The sequence below is a fragment of the Mauremys mutica genome, chromosome 9 (assembly GCF_020497125.1).
Source record: "Mauremys mutica isolate MM-2020 ecotype Southern chromosome 9, ASM2049712v1, whole genome shotgun sequence".
NCBI lineage: Eukaryota > Metazoa > Chordata > Testudines > Geoemydidae > Mauremys > Mauremys mutica.
In genome coordinates, this window is record NC_059080.1 from 3309718 (window position 1) to 3333342 (window position 23625).

General features: G+C 48.9%; 1 protein-coding gene across 4 annotated transcripts in view; it reads left to right on the forward strand.

The window, feature by feature from the left end:
• The window catches only part of DOCK11 (dedicator of cytokinesis 11), a 114419-nt gene that overhangs the window by 65154 nt on the left and 25640 nt on the right, over window positions 1–23625 (forward strand). For 3 of the 4 annotated variants that reach the window (XM_045029544.1, XM_045029545.1, XM_045029547.1), the window contains exons 27-42: window positions 414–485; window positions 929–1075; window positions 1552–1635; window positions 2149–2260; window positions 4269–4307; window positions 5920–6098; window positions 8001–8117; window positions 9440–9515; window positions 10705–10817; window positions 12458–12569; window positions 13592–13658; window positions 14209–14256; window positions 14921–15063; window positions 15776–15891; window positions 18136–18273; window positions 23098–23280. In XM_045029544.1, coding sequence (XP_044885479.1) covers window positions 414–485; window positions 929–1075; window positions 1552–1635; window positions 2149–2260; window positions 4269–4307; window positions 5920–6098; window positions 8001–8117; window positions 9440–9515; window positions 10705–10817; window positions 12458–12569; window positions 13592–13658; window positions 14209–14256; window positions 14921–15063; window positions 15776–15891; window positions 18136–18273; window positions 23098–23280 — 1746 coding nt within the window. The remainder of the gene's footprint in view (window positions 1–413; window positions 486–928; window positions 1076–1551; window positions 1636–2148; window positions 2261–4268; window positions 4308–5919; window positions 6099–8000; window positions 8118–9439; window positions 9516–10704; window positions 10818–12457; window positions 12570–13591; window positions 13659–14208; window positions 14257–14920; window positions 15064–15775; window positions 15892–18135; window positions 18274–23097; window positions 23281–23625) is intronic. The other variant, XM_045029546.1, reaches the window with a different exon arrangement.

The window sequence follows — 23625 nt, forward strand, 5'->3', positions numbered from 1 at the left end:
CCATTCCAGCCCCAGTGACGTCAGCTGGCCCTTCCTATGTGCCTTTGCATGACGACATAGCCCCTGATCCTGCAAGTGGATCTTCTCCAGGCAGACTCTTGCACCTGAGGGAGACCCATTGATTTCAGTGAGACTCTGTCCAAGTGTCAGGGTTGACCTGCTCGGCTCCGAGTGCAATGGGGGGTGATAGTTGCAAGCATTTTGAAGTTGTAATCTACTTACGAGGAGCACCTTGCATCTGTGTCTCAGATTCAGTTTAAAAGGCTTATTTAAGACATGCATGAAGGGATGCGCGTGGTTTAAACTGTCATCCGTATTACTCCTCCAGTCATTACAAGACTGCATTTTTTGATTCAGACCAATGAGCTCAATCTTGCTGGGAGAGCGAACTGATCTCCATTTGTTTGTTCTAGTACTCCTGGTTTTTCTTTGAAGCACTGGCAAAGTCGATGGCAATGCACCTGTTAGAGGAAAACAAAATCAAGGTAAGCTTGACTGCCCATGACCCATACCAAAGAGAGATGTCACAACGCAATATTCATTCAGACAGCTATTCTGCAAACTTGATCCTCAAACAAAATGTGTAAACCTTTCAAAACAAACCAAAAAAAAAACCCCAGCCAGATAGTTTTTTCTTCCCTCTCCCCACTTCCCCTCCATTGTAATTTTATGTCACTATAAACATTTGTGATCTTTTTCTTATGGTCAGTGCAGCACAGACCTCCTGTACTTGAGCTAAAGGAGTAGCTCCGTTAGTTGGTAGCAGTAGTAGGCTGTTCTCCTCTAGTGTCCCAGTCACTTGACGGGCACATGATGCACCATTTTCTGGTGTCTGTCTAAACATTTCTTTACGTGAATGCTTAAAGGGAGCTTTCACATGGACTCCCATCTCTCAGACCTGATTGTACGCTGTGGTGTTTGATTTCAGCTTCCCAGAGCCCAGCGGTTTCCTGACTCCTACCATCATGTTTTACATTCACTACTTCTTGCCATAATTCCCCATGTGACTATTCGCTACAGTGAAATCCCCGAGGAGTCAAGGAATGTCAACTTTAGCTTGGCCAACTTCCTGAAGGTCAGTCATTTCCTGCTCTCTCCCAGGCTTAATAAATAAAAAGCAGCTAGCACTGAACAGGCTGTGAATTCACAAGCCGGGCAGACGTGGCTTTGCTGCGTCATCTCTGCACGTCCCGTGACTCAGACTCTTTCTGTCATGGTTAGCTTTTGTAGCAGGTAAGGAGCAATGGGGACTCTCCACTTTTAATGTAGGGCCTGCCATCATGCCTAGCAGCTGTGCCACGGCTGTGATTAAATGTGTGCACTCTCATTTGAATGTTTCTCATGTCTCTTGGAGACTGAAGTGAGATCATCCAGTACATTTCAGAGAAAAAAGTCTTATAGATCACATGGGACTTGAGTAGCCCTGCAGAAGGACACGGCTTGACTCTTGGCAGGACTCTTGGTGAATTGACTCTTGGGGTGTAGAGAAGATTTAGGATGGTGACGTTCTTTTCTAATGATTGCTGACATGCTTCACTGTGCTTTCTGCAGCGCTGCTTGACATTTATGGACAGAGGGTTTATTTTTAACTTGATAAATGACTACGTTTCTGGATTCAGCCGCAAAGACCCTAAGGTGAGCGTCGGATTTATTGAAATAGCATAGTGTGTGCGGGGGGGGGAGGTTATTTGTCAGCATCAAACAGAGCTTTGCAGTAATTATTTTGCACTGTAATTGGCTGCCAGATGGACACAATTGCTGCAATATCAGTGAAGTGTAGCAGCATCTCCGTGTGCTCCAAAAGTGCCAATACCATTCTAAATTTTAAAACAACCTGAGAGAATTGGAGCAACCAAACTCAAGAGATGCTAGGGAGTATCAGGCCCAGAGTATCAAGAGCGGGATACCGGAGGAGACAAAGAGCGGGGTAGCGGAGGACAGGAGGTCACGGTGGCTTATAATGACTGGAGAGAAGAGGCAGGAAGCAGGACATAAACCAGCCCTAATCAGTCACTGATACTATTGAGACCAAGCTGGTATCGTGCAAATCCCGTTCCTGTGCTAACTCCACAAGTGGAGACCAAGAAGTACATTGAGTGCCAACTGGCAAGGAGCTACTCAAACTAAAATCTTACGTCTTTTATCCAGATACTGGTTGAATTCAAGTTTGAATTTCTGCAAACAATTTGCAATCATGAGCATTACATTCCTTTAAATTTACCGATGACCTTTGCCAAACCGAAACTTCAGAGAGTTCAAGGTACGTCCTTTTCCTGTTGAACTGGTGCGAGAGCCCTACTTTATCAGCTGTGGTGGGTTCCCTCGGTGGCCTTGATGGGTTCCCTCGGTGGTTAAGTTTATGTAACGCCCCTCGGTGAGCCCCATTTTAATTTGAATGGTTCTGTGTTCCTGGGCCCATGTAACTATAGACAATACTTGGTCAGCACTTTCCTATGTTTAAATAAACCCGTTGAGTTTTCTGGACAGGGTTCAGTGACTACGTTGTATGTAGTGTATCTAACTGCCCTTTCCCACAACCTCCGAGCTCCGTCCCCAAAGAGGATGGCTGTTCCCAGGGGCAGGGCACTAGCCTGTGACACAGGAGACCTGGTTTAATTCCCCGCTGTACTGCTGGTTCAATGGGTGACCGGGTCTCTGTGCCTCGGGGTATGTCTACACTGGAGAAAAACAAAACAAAAACAAACCCGTGGTGGTAAGTCTCAGAGCTCAGATCTACAGACTCGGGCTCACGGGGCTGGCGCTACGGCACTAAAAATAGCTGTGTAAACGTGCCTGCCCAGGCTCCGAGCCCTACCCCCATTGCTGGGTTTCAGAGCAGAGCGGGAATGGCTGCATGGCTATTGTTAGTGCTGTCATTTGAGCTCTGCAAGCCCAAGTCTGCAGGCTCTGAGACTCGCCATCATGGGATTTTCTGCAGCGTAGATGTCTCCTCAGTCCCCCATCTGTCCCATGGGGATAACAGCACTGCCCTGCCTCCAAGGGAGCGCCAAGGCGAACTGTGTTCAGTTGGAGCGCCTGCGGACAGATCAGCATCTTCCTGTCTGTTTTCTCACATTACTTACTTCTCTGAGCTGCCTGGCCCAGACTAATCTCCATCACACTCACGTAAAGCTGGCCTTTTGTCCGTCTGGCCCAGTGTAACAGCATGCACTGCTGGAAGTGGCTGGGAAAGAGAGGAGACATTACACACTGGGCTGGGATGTCTGCTGACTGCTTACGGTTAACGCAATAGGACAGGGATGCTCTGACTTGGTTAACATACGTCTGTGTACTTGCAGCATTCAGACTGAAAAACTAAAAGCCACTGAGCTCCTGCCCTGTAGTTCACTGCTGCCAGTGTCTGCCATTTAAGTCGTTTTCCTTCCTTTAAAAAAAAAGTGCATATGTTAATGAGCGTGAATCGGTTCACCACGGTCACTAGGATCTGGCTGACGTGAGAAAGTGGCACAGCCCCCTCCTCAAATGTGCACACGATAGAAGTGGCATTGACATGTCCATTCTGCCTGCCTTTGCAGAGGAGCATACTGGGGCGTGTCCGTGGTGAAGTGGGCAGGTCTGTAGGTGTAGTTCATGGCGTATGGAGTTATCTGAACCAAGGGAAGAACCTTTCACGCCACCCCTTTAGTACTGTGTTCACGCTAGAAAAGGACTAGTATGCATAGGGCTGGGAACAGGGGATGTGGCGTGAACAGACAGATTGCATGCAGACCATGCCCGCCTCAGTCACACTCCATTATCTCTGAGGCATCTCAGAGCAGTTTGTCTGTGGCTTTCCAGGGCAGGGATAATGAGAAGTCAGTTTTCACATCCCCTCCCTCCCCCTGTAGGTTTCCTGAAAGACATCTGTGTTTCATCAGCAGCTAGAATTTGGCACTGCTTTTGTAAACAGAACTAACACTGGCCAGGTTTTGCAGGTCGCTGTCAGCCAGCGAAACAACAGATTAGTAAAAACGCAAGTTACAATGTGTGAAGAAGTGGGTTCTTTACCCACGAAAGCTTATGCCCAAAGTTGGTTCTTTACCCACGAAAGCTTATGCCCAAAGTGGGTTTTTTACCCACAAAAGCTTATGCCGAAATAAATCTGTTAGTCTTTAAGGTGCCACCGGACTCTTCGTTGTTAATGTGCTAACAGTGTGTAATAACACCATCAAGACTGTCCCCTGCCCAAGGCTGAGGGCAGGATTACTTAATACTGTTCAGTTTTGCTGTATTTTTATTTGTTCCTTTTCTTTTTACATATTAATTAGATTTTTTTTCATTTGCTGTGGAACGGTTCACTTCAGTAGGTAGGTTCGACTGGGATCGTTGAATCAGCTAATGTCAAATTAAATACACAGCTTCAAATCAACTAGCTTGCTTGCACCCAACTAACTGAAATAACCATATTGTGTAATAGATGTAGACTTTTACTAAAACAGTTAACAATCAATGCTAGATAGCTTCTCCAGCTTGCTTTCTGTTTTCTCCTAATCAAGAATTCACAGTTCAATTAACGTTGTATTGGATGATATGGATCAGCAGAATTTAAAATATCTATTGTTTCTGTAAGCAGCATGACACAACTGTTGGAAAACTTAGTGTGGGATTTTCAAAGCTGTCTAGACACCCCAGGTCTAACCAGGTGTATCAGGGGAGCCTTCCACACTTGTGGGAGTTTCCAAAAGGCATCTGAGCCAAGAACAAGGTGGCTGTCCGTTCTGGGGAAAGGCCACGCAACTTGTGTCATGTCCACGAGACTGGGAGCTTGCGGGCTGTGCAGACTCTGTGTGGGTGTGCATTAGGGGAGAGCACAACAGGAGCTGGCCGTGGTGAAGTTAAACCACCCTCAGCAGTGAAATGCTGGGCTGCATTGCTCCTTGGTGTCCGTGCTGCAGAGGCTGTGTCGGGAATAGCAAAAGGTGTCTGCTGGCAGAGGTGAAGCCATCACAGCTCCTGGCAAGCAGGGCATTAAACCCCCTCCCGGTTAGCTCCCCGGGCCCTCGGGGGCGTGTTATAACGCAGCAGCAGGGACAGGGCTGGGCAGTGAGGTGTGGCCTTATGTGCCTCCCGTATGTTTTAGCTCTTCCTGCAGCTTGATCTTGTACGGTAATTGCAAGAAGCTGTCGCCTGCGTATTGGGACTCTGGAGTATTATAACCCTTTCCTTTGCGGTCTGACCTGGGCTGAAGGAGGCAGTGCTGCCACTGTGGATGCAAAATAAACCAGCGTCCTGACTCGGTGTGCAGATCCCTTCCCAAGCCGCTGCGCCAAGTGGCCTATTGAAACTAGGCATCACTGCCATGATGTGTCTCGTTCCACCACCCATTCACCATCCCCCGCCGAGTGTCGCACTCACTCCAGGGCGTGAGCTTCTCGCTTGCTTGTTAGTTCGCAGTTGCATAAACAGCCCCAGAAAGATGCTGTGTCGTTATTATAACCCCGCGAGTGGGCTAGTCCCCAGGTGCTAAATATTGTTGGGTCTTGGCAAATCTCTTCCGTCTCTGTTCTCTGTGATTCTAGGACTTCAGTAAAACTCCGCTGAGCTGGGCCCTAGAGAGGTAAATTTAACAAGGATCTCTGAGGACCTTTAGCTCCAGCGCTGCCAAAACATTGTCATGAAAGAGAGAAGCAAATATCAGTGTTGAACCTAAACCGGAGGAGCTAGTGGGTGTCTGTGTCCTTTAATGTGATTGAAGTCGGTGGGCAAAACCCCTGGTCAGTTCAGTCTTAATCAAAACGTTGCTGCCTTGAATAATGGTTACAAAAGCTACAGGGCTGTTCATAGTCACTGAATCACACCAACATGAGAGTGCTTTACAGAGGAGGCGGTATCTGTATTACAAATATGTCATGATTGTGTTTTCTTTCCCTAAAACAAAATATGGCGAGCACAGTTCAGTGTGTTTCTGTTTTGTTGCAGATGTAAATCTTGAATACAATTTAACCGATGAGTATTGCAGGCATCACTTCTTGGTGGGGATGCTACTGAGGGAAACAGCTCTTGCTCTGCAGGACAATTATGATATCAGATTTACAGCCATCACTGTGTTAAAGAATCTGTTAATAAAGCATGCGTTTGACAATAGATACCAGCACAAGGTAAGGCATGACTTTACTGACGAGTCAGCGCGTCTTTGGGTTCGATGCAAAGACGCACAACAAACTTTTGGTTTTGAACAGTTCATTCGTATTTTATCACTGTTTAAAGACCGGTTCTGAATAACTGACACTGTGTTATGGGGAAAGTTCAAGATGGAAATAGCTTAATCTTCAGTTAGTTATTCCCATTGGTTTTAGCCATATTGAGCACTAAGGTGATAAGGCCCTGATCCAACCAGGTACTTAAGCATGTGATTAGCCATGGGCTACCTGAAGTTAAGCATGTGCTTTGCTGGACTAGGACTTAATTTAGCATCCTTGTATTAAATATGCAGCAATCTGGAGAGAGAACTAATCTCTGTTACTCTAAGGCAGCTTGATGTTTTTCTGACTAGTCGAGCTCACACTATGGTAAAAGGATTTGGGTGAGGTTTGGTTTGAAACCAAAAGAAGGCTGAGGGGGGATATGATTGCTCTTTATAAATATATCAGAGGGATAAATATGAGGGAGGGAGAGGAATTATTTAAGCCTAGTACCAATGTGGACACAAGAACAAATGGATATAAACTGGACACTAGGAAGTTTAGACTTGAAATTAGACGAAGGTTTCTAACCATTAGAGGAGTGAAGTTCTGGAACAGCCTTCCAAGGGGAGCATTGGAGGCAAGAGACATATCTGGCTTCAAGACTGAGCTTGATAAGTTTATGGAGGGGATGGTATCATGGGATAGCCTAATTTTGGCAATTAATTGATCTTTGATTATCAGCAGGTAAATATGCCCAATGGCCAGTGATGGGATGTTAGATGGGTTGGGATCTGAGTTACTACAGAGAATTCTTTCCTGGGTGCTGGCTGGTGAGTCTTGCCCACATGCTCAGGGTTTAGCTGATCGCCATATTGGTGTCGGGAAGGAATTTTCCTCCAGGGCAGATTGGCAGAGACCCTGGAGGTTTTTCGCCTTCCTCTGCAGCATGGTGCACGGGTCACTTGCTGGAGGATTCTCTGCACCTTGAGGTCTTTAAACCACGATTTGAGGACTTCAGTAACTCAGACATAGGTTAGGGGTTTGTTACAGAAGTGGGTGGATGAGATTCTGTGGCCTGCGTTGTGCAGGTGGTCAGACTAGATGACCGTAATGGTCCCTTCTGACCTTAAGTCTATGAATCTATGAAATGCCCACATTGTGTTTAGGATGCCTCTCTTACTCCAGCAGTTTTATGGTAAATCATTTTTAAATGTTGGAACTGTTCTGCTTCCCCATGACTTTCCCGCCAGTGACTTCTGAGATGCGGGATTTCTGCCAGCGTAACTCCTCTCTTTTGGGGGAATTAGGCAGTCAGCATTTGGTATCAGTTTGTTTTGCTTCTTGCTGATCTCTGTTGACTTCTGTAGCTTAGAAACTCTTCGCCGCAATGCTCAGCGGTTGGCAAGTCATGTTGTAAGAATCAGTGAGATCAAGGAAAAGCTCCCTGTCCCTTCTCAGTGCAAGATAAGGGAACAAAAGCCACAACTCGTTAATTCAGTGGCACTTACTGGGTACTCCGTGTTCTTGCAAATCAGGCCTCTCTTGTTTAGAAGAAGGATGGTCTAGTGCTTAAGGTGCAGCCGGAGACTCAGGTTCAATTGCTTGTTCTGACCCATACTTCCTGTGTGATGTTGGGCATGTCACTTATCCCTGCTGTTCCTCATCTGTAAAAGAGGGATATTAATATTTCCTGTCTCCCAGAGGTGTTGTGTGAATAAACGTATTAAAGATAGTGATGGAGCAGGAGCTAACTCTTTCTAGGCTATAGCAATCAGCAGGGATCATCATGGAGAAGCTGAGGAGCTTAACTGTGTCACCCACATTTGAAGAGATTGGTGGTTATCTTAACAGTTTGTGCCATTGATTGTCTTTCAGAACCAGCAGGCGAAAATAGCCCAGCTGTATCTGCCACTGGTTGCGCTGCTCTTAGAGAATATCCAGCGAGTGGCTGGCCGGGACACCCTATACTCCTGCACGGCCATGTCTAATTCTGTGAGTAACGCTACGTGCACTGAGGATTGGCAGTTCTCTTCCTCAGGATTTCTAGCTTAACTAGAGCGGCCGCCATCCAAGTGCCCATTTTCCCTTCTTCACTGGGCACCAAAGATCCACCTCGCTCTCCCCTTGTCTCGGGGCCCATCGAGGCGCCCCCATTCTCCACCATACATGACAGAGCAGGGCTTCTCCCTAGCTTAAGCTCTCGCTGCCAGACCCAGCCTCCTTGAAGTAGGTTTATTTGTTTGAACATAAGCACACTCCACACACAGACAGTTCCTCGGCTCGCCCTTCGTCCTAGTGTTTCACAGCCTTCCCTCCCAGGGGTCTGTGGTAATCCTGCTCTTTCAGCCTCACGGCCAGTTCTCTGTTCTCAGCCACCTGTGGTTCCCTTCTGGAACACTGGCCCCAGAGCTACCTTCTTGGGCACCTGGTCTCTTGTTCCAGGAACCCACCATCAGAGTTAGCTCCACTCCTCTCCCCCAGCACAACCTGCCCCAGCCACTCTTCCTCCTCTTGGCCTCCGGCAGGCCTTTCTAGTCCCAGGGGTAGCCCTGCCCCCTTGAATTGGCTCCATTAGACCTGATCTTCCCGCGGGGACCAACCCCCCATTCCGTTAGCTCTATCACCCTACCTGAAGTTTTTAGTATGTACTGCCAGTAGCCTGCTCAGTTTTGCTTTATAAACAAATAACTGTGTTCTCTTTTCCATAGCCCAGTTTGATCTCGCTTGTTTCATTCATTTCACATTCCTTTTCTCCTCTGACATAAATCTCTCTGCACTGCTAGGTGAGATTGCTTTGCCCTTTCATTTGCAGTTTATAACACATTCTTTTGAGATCTACCCTATGTAAGTGTCATTATTTGAGGAAAGTGGGTTGTCGTAATGTGTTAATGTAAAACCAAGTCCCGCTCTCGCACAGACGTGGATTTACAATGGGAGTTGCATATTCATATCTGAGCTTGGCCGCGGAGTGAGCTCAGCCTTGCAAATTGTCCCTGCCCATTTATTCAGGGCAAGTAAATTTTTTAGACTGGCAAGTAAAATATCAAATTTTTAGAGCTGGTCAACATTTCAACAGAAATCTTGGGGAGAAAAAAATGTAACAAAACATTTGTAAAAATGCTTTACTATTCCTTGAACAACTCTGCTAGTGTATTCATCCTCATCCTGGCAGAAGTGAGTGAGGAGATATTTTTTTTTCTTTGTAGTCACACTAAATATTTTTCATCCCAAATTTGCAACGCTGATCTAGTTGGTAGTTGCTGTTATACTTTGACACCGCTTTTCCGTCACACACATCTCCTGTTGTTTTGCAGGCATCAAGAGATGAGTTTTTATGTAATTTTACATCCCCTTCAAACAGATCAAGTCTGATTGTGGAGAAAGATACAGGTAAATGAGTTATTTAAAATGTAATTAAAGTATCACTAGTGCAAACTAAAAGCAGCTGGTAGAACCAAACAGCACTTCCCTTGTATTATTCCAAATGCACAGCAAGAGAAGGAAGGAGACAGGAGAACAATACACCCAATGTGGGCTTGTCTTAGTCTTCAATGGGCCAGAGTTTTAAGTGATTAAAAATGGCAGAAGTCTGCTCCCTTCCTTGCCCAGCACAATAGTATGCCCACCCTTTGTGAGGGACTTTGTGTCCTTAAGGTTACAAGGCTAGATTCGGCCATGCTTCGACTGAGTAGCTCTGTTGAAATCAGTAGCCAGGGTAGTCGGAGGTGTGAGTGCAGCTCCTGGACGCATACCCACCCTAAATTCAGTCTAGTTAGCACAGCTAAAAGCAGCAGTGAAGAGGCGGTGACACAGGCAGACAACGTGTGTGTTTCTGCGCTTAGGGTCCCAGCGGGTTTGTACAGCCCTCCCTGAAGGCCTGAAGTATTGCCAAGGCTTCACATGCCCTTTTCAGCTGTTCTAGCGAGATTAGCGCGAGTGCAGGTCTGCCTCTCGGGGCTGGGATCGCCTCTCGAGTTGCAGTGTAGACCTACCCGCAGTGGCCTAAGCATCAATATCGGACCCAATGAGATTACTCATTCCAAGGGGTGATTATTGCTAGATGGAAACTCTCCTTAAATGTTTATAAAGGACTTTGCTCTTGGGGGAAGCCACGAGACGTATTAGGAGACTAGATTTCCCTCCTTATGCTCAGGAGATAGGTGGCCTGCCAAACTCTGCCGTCCTCCTTCCCCAGCTCAGTTCAGTGGGAGCTGAGAAAGGGCTGGCGGAACTGATCCATTGTTAATATTCAACAGTTATCAAATCAATTGTCAAAAGGAGTAAGTGGAACAGAATCTGGGCCAGAACATAGAATCATAGAATATTAGGCTTGGAAGAGACCTCATTATTACACTACTAGTCTGTTAAACAACCTCTTAAAGGTTTGTACGTCTTTGTCGAAACTCTGCATGACCCTGTCAGTTCTTTCTGGATTGGTCGTGGCTCCAGCAGTACTTGTACACTTGCCATTTGTTCTCTGCAAGTCATGTACCATCTCTGCAGGCATCTTTCATGAAGCCCCTTCCCAGTGGTAGGTAGTCGCTAACTGTGCCTTCCTGGGTTTGTTCTTTTCCCTTAGGCTACAGTACAGCACTTCCGAATGGCCACAGTATGAAAAGAGACGACTCGAAAGGATCTCTGAGTTCAGAAGGGGCAACGGGTTCTCCTGATCAGTACAACACCGGGGAAAACGTAATGCATGTGGGATGACAGAAAGCAATAGCACATTTGGGCTGTTCAAAAAAAAAAATCACCATGTTGATCGTTCTCTTGCAAACCAGTTTTAAAGCAAACAGAAAATGATAGTTGTGTTTTATAGACGTCCGACTAGATGATCTAATTGTGCCTTAATCTATTGATCTAAAACACTGTGAATGATTTATAGAAGGTCAAAGTCAGAATTCATAGGGAATGTTTCTACTCCGGTATGCACATGTGCTGTGACTGACACGCACGCGCACAGATCCCCAGTGGTTTCCATGGGTCACTGCACGTTTGACCAAGGCCTGGTGAGTTCTCTAGGTGGACTGAAAGCAGAGCACCATGGTGTTTGTCTGCCAGTGCTCATCACTTTCAGGGGAGAAGATGCGGAGAGGACACAGCTGTAGGAAAAGCAGCTCTGTTTAAAAAGCAGCCACCACCTCGCTTCGCAGGAAATAACGTTGGTCAAATGACCCAGGGAAGAATTTGGCCCCAAATTTTAAGAATGCAAGTTCCCTGCCTGAGCCCAAGTTGCGTGCACAGAGACTGGGGATTTGCCCCGGCTTTCCTGTGACCAGCAGGCATTTGCACATGTAACTGGGGCGGACGCGGAATTGCTACATGCTCTTTTAAAAAAGTTGGCCTCTGTGACTAAAAAGGCAACAGGAGCGAGCTCTCGGAGCTGCCACTGGTTCTGCCAGTGCATCCTCAGAAGGGAGTCTGCAGAGCTTCTCCGTGGGAGAGGCGGGGCCTGGTGAAGGTCCAGTATCCCCACCAAGAGCCCTGAAGTCCCAGTTCTGCCAAGTGCTTGAGCACTGAACCATTCCTATTCAGCCAAGTGTTACGCATGTTACACATGTGCATAAGAGAACATCCAGCTCTGCTTTGCAGCAAGTAGTGTTGTTTTGGCACAATTCTTGTCCAGGGACCCTGGTTAGCCAGGAGTCCTCCTCCAAGTAGTAGAAGGTTTGTTTTTCAGAGTACCCAAAAAATAGTTCTGTTAATAGACGTGATGTGCCAGGGTTCAGTTTTACAGCAACAGAGGTGCAGGTCTTTAGAGCTGCATGGTGTAGTATGTGCACTGTTCTCCGATGCCGTCTGTGCACCTCCTGTTTTCCAGCATTGAGAGGCGTGTGGATTTAATAGGTAGAATTTGGCACATACAAACAGCGTGATGCTCATTCTGTGTGTGCAGTGACTCATGCCCCTAGCCTGTTCCAGAATAAATCAGAAACTGAAAATGTCTGTCTATTCTGCATGGTCCTGGGGCCCAGCTAAAAAAAACAAACCAAAAAAAACCCCGCGTGGGGCTTCAGCCAGAACTGACCAGCCCAGGGAGCAAAGAGGGTGCGTGCGGTTTCATTCTGCTCGCTCCATGGCGGAGATCGTTCATTCCGCATTCCCCTTCTGTCAGCCGAGACCCCGGCAAGGGCCAGCTCCTGCCCGATCTCACGGTGGCTTGGGTGACATGGGAACATCCCGCCCCAACACGCAGATTGCAGCCACCAGCATATTTCACCTAAGCCACCAGTTAGCCATCAGGTGGAAGCAGCCTAGGCTCCATTCAAAGCAGGGACCCGGCTCTCTGTGCTTCGGGATGGTTTTCTAACACGTATCTTTGTGGTGGTTAGAGCCGGAGAAGTTCCACGAGGAGTAACGTGTCCCATCACAGTAGGCTGGACCAGTATGAGATCAGGAGTCTCCTAATGTGCTACCTCTACGTCATTAAAATGGTCTCTGAAGGTTAGTGACGCTCACCGTACTGTGTGCTTAGGGAGATGGTCTGGTCCCCACCACAGCCCCTGTGTGCCGTGGCGTGTAGCAGCTGTAAAGGAGAGGGGATCTACCCCCGGACAGGAATAATGCGGGGCCACCAGAAGCAGCCATACACTTCCTCACCTGACAGGCCCAGTGCGAGGGGCAGGAGGGGGCATCCCCAGTGCTACAAGGACCCTGGAGAGGCTGCTGGGAGTTAGACACCCTCTTCGTCCCCCACCCCAGGCTGTGCCAGTCAGACACCAGCATGGGCCCAGGGTCTGGTAAAGCACCATTGCTCAGGTGGTCTCTGTACCGTATATTGCAGCAGGGTGTGTTGGGGCATCACAGAAGTGGGGGTGCCGGTTGTGCGCCCTCGGTTTTCATCGTGTTACCAGAAATGTACAGTAAGTGAACTCATTTCTGGCGGGAGGGCTGCACCTCCCCTCGCTAAGCCCAGCTGTCTCCCACAGCCAGCTGGGGCTGCCAAGGCCTAAGACTGGAATCAACGGCTGCGAACCCCGGCCCTTCCCATGCTGCTGAGTTGAGGGGGGAGCGAAGGGATCCCAGCTGGAGCCTGGTTAGGTAGAGGAGCTCCCATCACAGGAAAGAGGGCGAGCCCACGGGTACCACATCCATCACTGGGGGGACAGGCAGATCCCGGACTTGCTCAGCTCTGTCTTGTTTCATCATTTTCAAACATGCGTTAGTGGGGAAGGGGAGCGTCTGACCCTGACTGCTGGAGGAGGGCAGCTTTGGGGCTGTTCCCCTCCGTGGCTGGAAACACGTTCACTGCAGCTCCCTGCACCATTTCATTGGATGAGCAGGCTTGGCAAAGGCCTCCAGGGAGGTGAAGAATCAAATGGCCAGTACGAAAAGACACATGCTTGTGTGGCTGCAAAGATAGATTTCCACGGGCCAGTGGTCACAGGCTGATTTAGCCTGCAAAGACCCTCTGTGATGGTCTTAAATGTTGTTATATATTCTTAGCGGGTTTGTTTCATTTTCAGATACACTTCTCACCTATTGGAACAAAATATCCCCCCCTGAGCTGATAAATGTCCTTGTACTTCTGGAGTAAGTATCAGGAGATTGTATCTATGCTTCGAATTGCACGTGATACGTTCGTTATATAACGTATGTAGGTAAAATGAAACCATCCCTCCATGCACTGTACATGGTACATGCTGCTCCGTTCCACACAAGATGCAGGCTACCAGGAGGTAGAAAAGTAGTTTGTATAATATTGCTTCACATGAGGAATGATCTAGGGTCAGCCATTGCAGACTGTAGGGTCACAGCCTGAGAGGAGCAGTGTTAGATACGTGAGGCTGGGCTGCCAAGCTGACGGTGATGGGCACTGATTCTGTGCAAAGAGCGTTCCATTGCATAACAAGAGAAGGTGATCACATCAAAGGCTCTGGAAGTACCAGCGCAGTCTCACTTTCTGTTGTGTCTGGCAGCACAGATGGGGGAGTAGATAGGAGTGTGTTTGGGGGGGCTGAGGGCCTACACGCTGAGCACAGGGTTAAAATACAGACACCCAAACCCACACACCCAGACGTGTACTGGTTAAAGTGAAACAGCTGAGTCTCCTTCCTGACATTTACAATGTTTTTCTTTCTAGAGTCTGTTTATTCCACTTCAGATACGCGGGGAAGAGAAATATAGCCAGGTATTGTACTCTTTTTGCTAGTGGTTTCTTCCCACACGCCACCTGCCCCATGGAGTCTACATGAGAAGGAGCAGGGGAGCACTCGGATCCCGTGCGGGGAGAGGGAGCTGTTGGGGAGCCAGGGAGAGGAAGTGGGGAGCTCCCTTCTGCCTTTAACAGGGGAGGGAAGCGACACGTCTCCCAGTGCTCTCTCTTTTCCTCCGGCTCAGCAGAGGGCAACTTCAGCTCTCGCTGGTAAAGCTCAGCTTCCCAGCCGTTTCTCTGACCCCGCCGGCCCTTCACTGAGATTTATTTTTATAGCTTTCTGCTAGCGTGAAGCCGCAGGTTTTGAAAGACAAGTGGTGGGTCTCCGTTCACAAGTCTGGCTCGGGGCCTGAGTCTCAGAGGTGCTGCAAAGCAGCCCCTTCGCTGCTGGCTATGCTGGAGTTTGAGGGACAGACCCGCCGCTGGGGCTAATTGGCACCGTGCTCCGTTGGGCCAGCAGGGACACGCTGTCCTTGCGGCTTTTTGTTGCCTGCTCCAGGTACCACATTGAGCCCTGCTTGGTATTGGCATGAGCTTGACAAGCAGTTTGGACTCAGGTCTCCCTGCTTCACGCTCCAGTGGTGATGCCAGCCCAGTGCCACAGGCCCATCCTAGTCTGCATCTTGGGTTCTCCTTTCAGGGTTCACGATGCCTGGCTATCAAAGCACGTCGGAGTGGACAGGAAATCGCAGACAATGCCTGCCCTTCGCAGCAGAGCCGGCCTGATGCAGGCCCGGCTGCAGCACCTGAGCAGCTTGGAAAGTTCATTTACGCTCAATCACAGTACGTACGGAGACGGGGCTGGTAACGTCATTTTATCGACCACTGCGTGTTGCCACTTGTGACGACACTTCCCTTTGGTTGCATCAGGCTGCTCGGCTTTGCATCTTTACACCGATCCCCTCTCTTCCCTGCAGCCCCCTGAACTGCGGGGCGTGGTGGGGCTTCATGCCAAAGGGTGTGTTAAAAATCACCCGTTTCGTCTGTAGATGGAATTTTCCTCTTCCGATCTCGCTTCCAATTCCTGGTTGCCGGTAGGGACAGATGGTGCCCTGCTGTTAGTGAGAGAGCAGAGCAGAGCAGACAGGAATGCTGCGTTCGCCCTGTGCAGAGTCCCAGCACGAGGGCAATGCCAACGGGGCTTCAGTGGGATTTAAGTGGGGTATTGGCCCTTCTTCCCCTGGGTGAATGTCACCCCTCCCCCATGAGAGAGCCTGCCCCGCGTCTGCTCCAGGAAGCCAGCTTGGAGAAGGCAGCTGATGGGTGGGGATGTCGTGTTGCATCTGATTTGGGGGCCAAGGGAGGTGGCAAGAGGCCACTCACAAGCTTCCCTCTGTGTGGTGACGCTGCTGCCCTTGTCTGCCGTGGGTAAGGAGAGTATCTGCTGCACTTAGGTCTCAGGAGAGCAGGCGTTATAACCCCGTGCGTGCCTGAGCACCACACTTGCACATTGTTCTGGAGGGTTCCATCACTTTTCTTTACTTCCTGCTCCCAGATGCTGGCACCTCCGAAGCAGACATTGTGCACCAGGCCTTACTGGAAGGCAATACGGCCACAGAAGTTTCCCTAACGGTCCTGGACACCATTTCTTTCTTCACCCACTGTTTCAAGGTGAGCATTGAAATCACCATTGTCCTTTGGTGTATTGCAGATCCCCAAAACAGTGTCGATTTGCAAACCCTGTGTTAGACTGAACGCTCTCCCGTGTTCATGTGCTTTTCCTTTGTGCTCACTATCATAAAGATGTACCACACGGAAGTATATTGCAAAAAAAGAAAACCCGAGCTGAGTCTTAGGCATTTATACTTTTATTGATAGAGTTAGTTCAATAAAATAAGTAAGTGTATCCTGCTAGTAGGCGTGTTTAGGAATTCAAACAAATAGTAAAAGCCAAAAACTCACAGACAGTATTGCCCGTGCTTTGTGTAGTCAGTCAAATGAGAGCACCTACTTCTCTGGGGCCAGATCCCAGCCTGTGTAAAAAGTACTACACAACTGTAACAGGGTGTCTGTGATATAAGCTTGTTATGTTTTTAAGAGCTGCGGTGAGAGAGGTAACAGATAAGTGGCTCAGCTTTTGAAGTTACTTCTGCAAATGTGGTAATATCGTTTGACTTTTTATCTAGTGTAGAAAATAAAATCTCTGACCAAATAGTATAGCTCTGGGATGACTTCCCATTTTTCTACCATCGTTTGTCTGTACTTATTTACCCAAGTCGCTGTAGAACTATTATTTGTCAGCCTTAAGAAATGGTATGTTCTGTTATGCATGGGTATCCTAGTCACTTACAGTTCTTCTTTGAGTGCTTGCTTATGTCGATTCCATTCTAGGTGTGCACGCACCCATGCACGCCTTTGGAGATTTTTGCCGTAGTGGTATCTGTAGGGTCAGCTGTGGCGCCCTCTCGAATGCTGCGCTCAGGTGTTGGTATATTAGGCACCGCCGACCCTACACCCTCTCGATTCCTTCTTACCACCCGTGGTGGTTAGTCGGAGCACCTTTCCCTTGCCAGCAAGGGTTAGCAGTTCTTCTACTTTAGTGGCCTGTGTCCAACTGATGTTGTTGGGTAGCAGAAAGCTCTCCACCAGAGTGACCTACCTGGCCAAGTGGAAAAAGTTCACATGCTGGACCTTGGACCAGGGTATCCGAGCAGGCCTCGCTGCAGGTGATCCTGGATTATCTTCTGCACCTCAAGCTCTGGGGGTTGTCCCTGTCTTTAATCAAAGTCCACTTGGCTGCTATTTTGGCCTTCCACCCTCTGCTCTAGGGCAGGTCAGTCTTCGCTCATGACATGATGGTTTTTGAAAGGTCTGGAGAGTCTCTACCTGCACGTCAGGGATCTCGTCCCTTCCCTCGGACCTCAACCTTGTGCTGTCGCGGCTCACAGGTCCCCCCGCTTCAAACCTCTGGCTTCCTGCTCTCTTCTTCTTCTCTCCTGGAAGGTTTTGTTCCTGGTTGCGATAATGTCTTCCCGCAGGGCCTCTGAGATCAGGGTGCTTACTTCTGAGCCACCCAATACGGTGCTCTACAAGGACAAGGTCCAGCTGTGGCCACATCCAGCGTTCCTGCCCAAGGTAGTTTCACAGTTTCATACCGGCCAGGACATATGCTTACCTGCCATCTTTCTGAAGCCTCGTAAATCGGAAGAGGAGTGCAAGTTGCATGCCATGGACGTCAGGAGGGCACTTTGCCTTCTACATGGACAATACTAAGCTATTTCACAAGTCAACATTGTTCATTGTGGTGGCAGACAGGATGAAAGGCACTGGGCCCAGGTGCTGATTCAGGATATCTGCGGGACCGCTGCCTGGTTGTCCATCCACACCTTTACATCTTATTACGTGCTTATCCAGCAAGCTTGAGAGGATGCTGGCTTTGGCAGAGCAGTGCTGCAAGCTGCAAGACCGTGAACTCCGAGCCCACCTCCGTAGAAACTGCTTGTGAGTCACCTAGAATGGAATTGACATGAGCAAGCACTCGAAGAAGAAAAAACGGTTACCTAACTTCTGTAACTGTTGTTCTTCGACTTGTGTTGCTCATGTCCATTCCATTACCCGCCCTCCTGCCCCTCTGTTGGAGTTTCCGGCAAGAAGGAACTGAGAGGATGTAGGGCTGGTGGTGCCTGATATACTGACGGATGAGCACGGCACTCCAGAGGGCGCAACGGCCTACCCTATGGATACCACTAAGGCAAAAATCTCTGACGGCCACGCATGTGGGTGCGCACACACCTAGAATGGAATGGACGTGAGCAACACATCTCGAAGAATAACCATTACGAAAGGCAGGGAACTGGTTTTTGAGGCGCACACGCTGGGTATTTCTGCAGAATGAATTCTCTCCTTGCTTTCTAGAACCAACTCTTAAACAACGACGGCCATAATCCACTCATGAAAAAGGTTTTTGATATTCATCTCGCCTTTCTCAAAAACGGGCAGTCGGAAGCAGCTCTGAAGCACGTCTTCGCTTCCCTGAGAGCTTTCATTAGCAAGGTAGGTGCAGAGGTGACACATGAGGCCGTCCTGTGCCCCCAAACCTTTAAACTGTGCTCCTGCCCCTACTGACAGTTACGAGAGATCTCTGGGTAGGTGGGACAGCTTTAAAGGTTCCGGTTAGAATTTGTACAGGCAGTGGGGGGGCCGGATGGATGGACAGCCCTAGCCTAACTTTCACTGCCGGCCTGCGCTGCTTGGAGGTAATGGATCAGCAGGGCCAGACGAAGTTGTCTAACTTTAAACAGCGGTCAGCAATGTACTGACACTCATCGCGGCTGGGTAAAATACCCGGGGACATCACCAGGAGCTAAAGAGGCTGTCCTGACTCTGGCGGTGGACAAGTGTGACTCTGAAGTCAGTCCATTGACCTCCGCGGTTTTCCCTGGATCCTGTAAGAGCTCAGTATCAGTCCCACCAAAATGTTGCTCTTTGTTGAAGCATTTGTGCCAACAGGCAGTGTTAAAATGAGTTAGCCGCCGGGGTGGGACTAGCACTCAGGACGTGCTGCATCTATGGGAGGTAGCAACGCGCTCACTTTCTCCAGCAGCTTTTTCAACATTCCGATAGTTCCGTTTTGCACAAAAGCAGCCCAAGGTTGTGTTTGAACACAGCAACTTTGTTATGCAGTTCAAATGAACAGGCAAATCCACACCCGCCCTGCTGGATCTCCTTACGAGATTCCAAGACCCCGAGCTCCCGGAGACTTACCCCGGAGCTAAGGCCTTATGCCCATGAGTTCCAAAGCAAAGTGAAAACTACGGTGGGCCAAGTTCCCTGCTGGTGTCCATGAGGGCAACTCGTTGACTTCAGTGGAGTCTTGACCATCTACAGCTGCGCTGAATTTGGCTGATCTATTTTCAAAGACTTGCAATATTATTTTAGTGAAGTTTTCTCATTTCCCCTGTGATATGTTGCTTCTGTAAAATGAGATACAGACCCAGTAGATAGTATCTGCAAGGAAGTGTTTTCTCTGCTAGCTGTAACCACATGGGTTCCAAGCATCCTTGTCCTACCTGTGCTAGACTTTAAAGGTCATTTCTAACTGCAGAGTGACTCTAAAGTGGCCATGGCAATTGTCTCTAAAAGGCAGGTACAAGGCTGGCTTTTCTGTTTGCAAACTTGTTATGGGATCTGAAAGTCCCAGCATGCTGATTTTGGTTTGCGCACCATCACCAGTAACTGTGTTACCGCTACGGTGTATTCTGGTTGTAGCTCTGATGCAACTTGTAGGCGTATGTTACCTCCTACTTTAACACACCTCCTTTAGCGCAGAGATAATGGTAATGAAGCAGGAAAGAGCCTCCTGTCATGGTGAGTTTGTAACGGTAGTAGTTAGGGAAAAAATCTTTTTAATCCCCCCACACACACTAAATACATTTTATCGCTTGTTGTCTCAAAAGTCTTCCCTTCTATACTAAACTCAAATTGGCAACACGACCGGGAAGAGACAGAGAACAGAACTGGCACAAGAAAACGGAGCTCACGCTGTGCTTAGTTGTTTAAAAAAAAAAGAGGAAGAAAAAGCTCTGGCGTTTCTTTCCTTAATGGAAACTCAATAAAAATCCATTATTCTTAATTGTTTATGCTCTTGGTTGCTGCCAGCCCCCAGTTGCTGGGGAGAATGCTGACATAAAACACACATCTCCTATTCGGGAGTGGTCCCAGAAAGAAGGATTATGAAGGAAATGTGTATTTTAAGGGGCTAATTCACTTGATCCACATCAGGCTTGATTCTCTACTATGTCCAAGTGGAGCTGAAAGTGGGGATAAGGGGAGCTGGTTGCAAATCCCTAATCTTTGTCCACTGGCCTTGCTGCAACTTGAAGCTGCAGGGGAGCAGCTTTAACTTTTGTCGCTGGCAAAGGTCCCTGAGAACTTCCTGCCAGTGGAGTCAGGAGTAGCAGAGCCCTGCTCCACCATGCCCAAGCTCTGTCTCACCCCTCTGGCCTGGCATGCTTCCTCCCTCTCCTTATGCCAGGTGGGGCCTGGCACAGGAGGCTTTTCCCACAGCACAGGGGAAATTCTCTGGCTTCTTTAAGGGCACCTTGGGCTACTTGTCTATTCAGGCCCAGCATGGAGATACTTTCTCCATGGATGTTGCTCAGATGTCCCTTTGTGGTCCCTCTGTGGGGCATCAGGGATGCCGTGGGCTGTGTGCTGCAAGGCAGAACCCCAGTGGGCCCAAAGCATGCTGAGCTGGGGGCCCTCGGCACTTCTTCAGCACTTCCAGATATGAGGATCTAGATGTCCCTCTGCCGACGGGCACTCAGAACTCATTGGGGCGGCACCTCTGAAGTCAGTGGCTCTAGGACAATTTACACCCACTGAGGATCTGCCCCATAGATGGGAACAGCCAAGTTCCCCCCTTTTGGGGGGAATGGCTTCTCTTTGTCTGTCTGAGAGCTGCCTTCCCACAGCTGACACACTCAAGGAGTGACTGGGGAGTATTATAGACATGGAAAAGAATCTCTGAACTTTCTGTGGCAGCCAAAGACTACACATTCCTGCAGGTCTCAAGGTTGTGTGTGGAATCGGGCCAGAAACAATACCTAATATAAATACATCACCCACTAATCCTCTCAGCCAATTGTTGACTAAACTTGATCATAGGGGAGCTGCCTAGTAGAAATGCCTGAACTGTGGTTGATCTCCTGCCTTTGCTAGTGGAAGAGGGCAATGCTACAGTAAGCAGCAGTTAATCTTTAATCTTTAATCCGATGAAGTGGGCTGTAGCCCACGAAAGCTTATGCTCAAATAAATCTGTTAGTCTCTAAGGTGCCACAAGTCCTCCTAATCTTTAATCAGTCGTTTCTTGTGTACACACTTTGTTAGCTCTTTACTATTACACTGGTGTTTATTTTCCCTTTTTCCCAATTTTTTTCCTTAAAATGTTGATTTTGGCCAAAGACAATGAATGTAAGGCTTATCTGCTGTCTCACTCACTATAAGCTGCTATAATTACTATTTGCATTACCAACTCAACTAAGAGACCTGCCCTGGGCATAGGAGGAGATCAGAGCTCCCCTACCAATGGTTCAGTCTGTCCCTAGCGTGATCTTTCAGCTGTTGACTCTTCTTTGACAAATAATACCGTGATGCAGTCACAGTCCCTGGTGGTGCTGAGATTACCATTTACTTAATCAAATTAAAAAATAAACCAAACAGCCTCCTGTAAGCTGAGCAAGTTGCTCAGAAATCATGTGGCGGCAGAAAGCCTAGAGCTCCACAGTGACATCCCCACAGTTCATTTCCTTATGGACATTTTTTAAATGTCTGCCCAATATTCTGGCCACTGAATACAACCTTTAACGGCGCTCACAAGTCCCCATCCCCTCAGCAAATTACTCCGCTCGGATCCACCCGCACACCGCAGGGTGCCCCTTCCTCCTCTGCTAGGAAGAGCAAGAGAAGAGACGACTCCGTGGCATTCCCCTGAATTGGGGTGAGACGGGGCATTTGGCTCGCTATGCTTAGCTGAAGTGGCCGAGGCCTCAGGTGGTGGATCAGCTGCTGAAAATGCTCATGCCGATGGCAACACAGGGTGCATCTACATAACAGCCGGGCAGGTGCGACACAACGCGGGTAGATGGACACGCACTAGCTCGGTAGAAGTAGCACTGTGGCTGTAGTGGCATGGGTGGTGGGTCAGGCTACCCACCCGAGTACAGCCTGGCCTGACTCTTGGGGAGTGGACTCAGATGGTTAGCCCGGGCTGCTGCAGCCGCCCTGGGAATTGCACTGCCCAGCTGCTGCATAGACGCACCCTCGCTGGGCGAGACCCCTGACACTTTGTCACCTAGTACTGCAGCGTTTAACATCTCTGTGGTGTCTGGGGGAACGACGCCCCCGAGAACATGGCTACGCTGCAGTGAAAACCATCCAGCCCCGAGTCTCGGAGCCCAGGCTGAGGGGCTAAGAATTGCAGAGTAGACGTTTGGGCTCAGGCTGGAGCCCAGGCTCTGGGAGCCTCCCCTCTCACGGGGTCGCCAGGCCGAGCCTGAACATCTACACTGCAAGTTTTAGCCCTGCAGCTGAGCCCAAGTCAGCTGACCCAGGCCAGCTGCGGCTGTGAGGCTGGTTTTTGACTGCAGGGCAGGCATACTCTGAGCACTTGTGTGTGTTCCAGGCCCACGGACAAATCCTGCCCACTCTTCAGTGACTATGTAGCCCTCACCATTTCCACGAGGAAGGTCCTTGTGCCACCCCTGAGCTCGCCTCATCGCTGAAGCTTTCCTGCTGAGGCTTCCTTGTGGCGGGCTGGAAGGTAGCATGCCTCCCCCTTCCCCCTGTCCTCCTTCCAGGTCATTTCCCTGCTCTGACCCCTGCTCCCACCATCCGGCCCAGTGAGTTGGGGGAAGAAGCAGATTGCAACTCCAGGCAGCCAGCAGTGAAGGCTTCAGCCACAATTCACTCTTATTTAGAGATTTGCTTGGATTACAAATTTCCTAGCTGCTGCTCCGATATACTTCCTCCTCCTCCTCAGGATAACAGTCTGTGTTTGTTTTAACCCTCATCCTTCCCTGGCCTATGGCTTCCTTTGTCTGCTAGCTCCATTTGGGGGGATCTGATGGAGATTTCAAGCTCCCTAGGACAGGATGTGTCTCATTGGTGTGTCTTCAGAGTTACACAGTTCGGTCATTCTATAAACATTCAGCAATTAAAAATAAGACCCTGAAATTCATTCCCATGAGTATTTATAGGAGCCAAAGACCAGTCTAGGCCCGTTTGCATTCAGACGTGAAGACAAAGCATGGCCCTGCTTGCGCGCGTGTCTGTGTGTGTACTGGGTGTGTTTTTAACATTGGCAAACTTCTTGTTAAGTTTCCCTCAGCATTTTTCAAAGGAAGGATGACCATGTGTGCAGCCTTGTGCTATGAGGTCCTGAAGTGCTGCACCTCGAAGCTAGCCTCCACCAGGAACGAGGCATCGGCACTCCTGTATCTTTTGATGAGGAACAACTTTGAGTTCACTAAAAGGAAAACCTTTCTGAGAACACACCTGCAGGTCAGTGAAAGATGAACTGCTGCGCAGTGGTGCACCTCAGTGCTTAAATCTCCAGGTATGAGTCCTGCAAAGACAGAGAATGTGTCCTGCGTGACTCTGATCTTCAGCATGAGAGATTAAAATATTAACTCTAGGACCTAGCTGTCATCCAGCGCTTGTCATCAGCAGATCTCAAAGCACTTTACAAAGGCGGTCAGTGTCGTCCCTCCCCATTTTATTGCTGGAGAAAGTGAGGAACCAAGCATGGCAGCGACTTGCCCATGGTCGCTCAAAAGGTAGGGCCAGGAATAGAACCCAGAACTCCTGGGTATCACGGGGATTTATCAACCTCAGCCTGTCCTATTC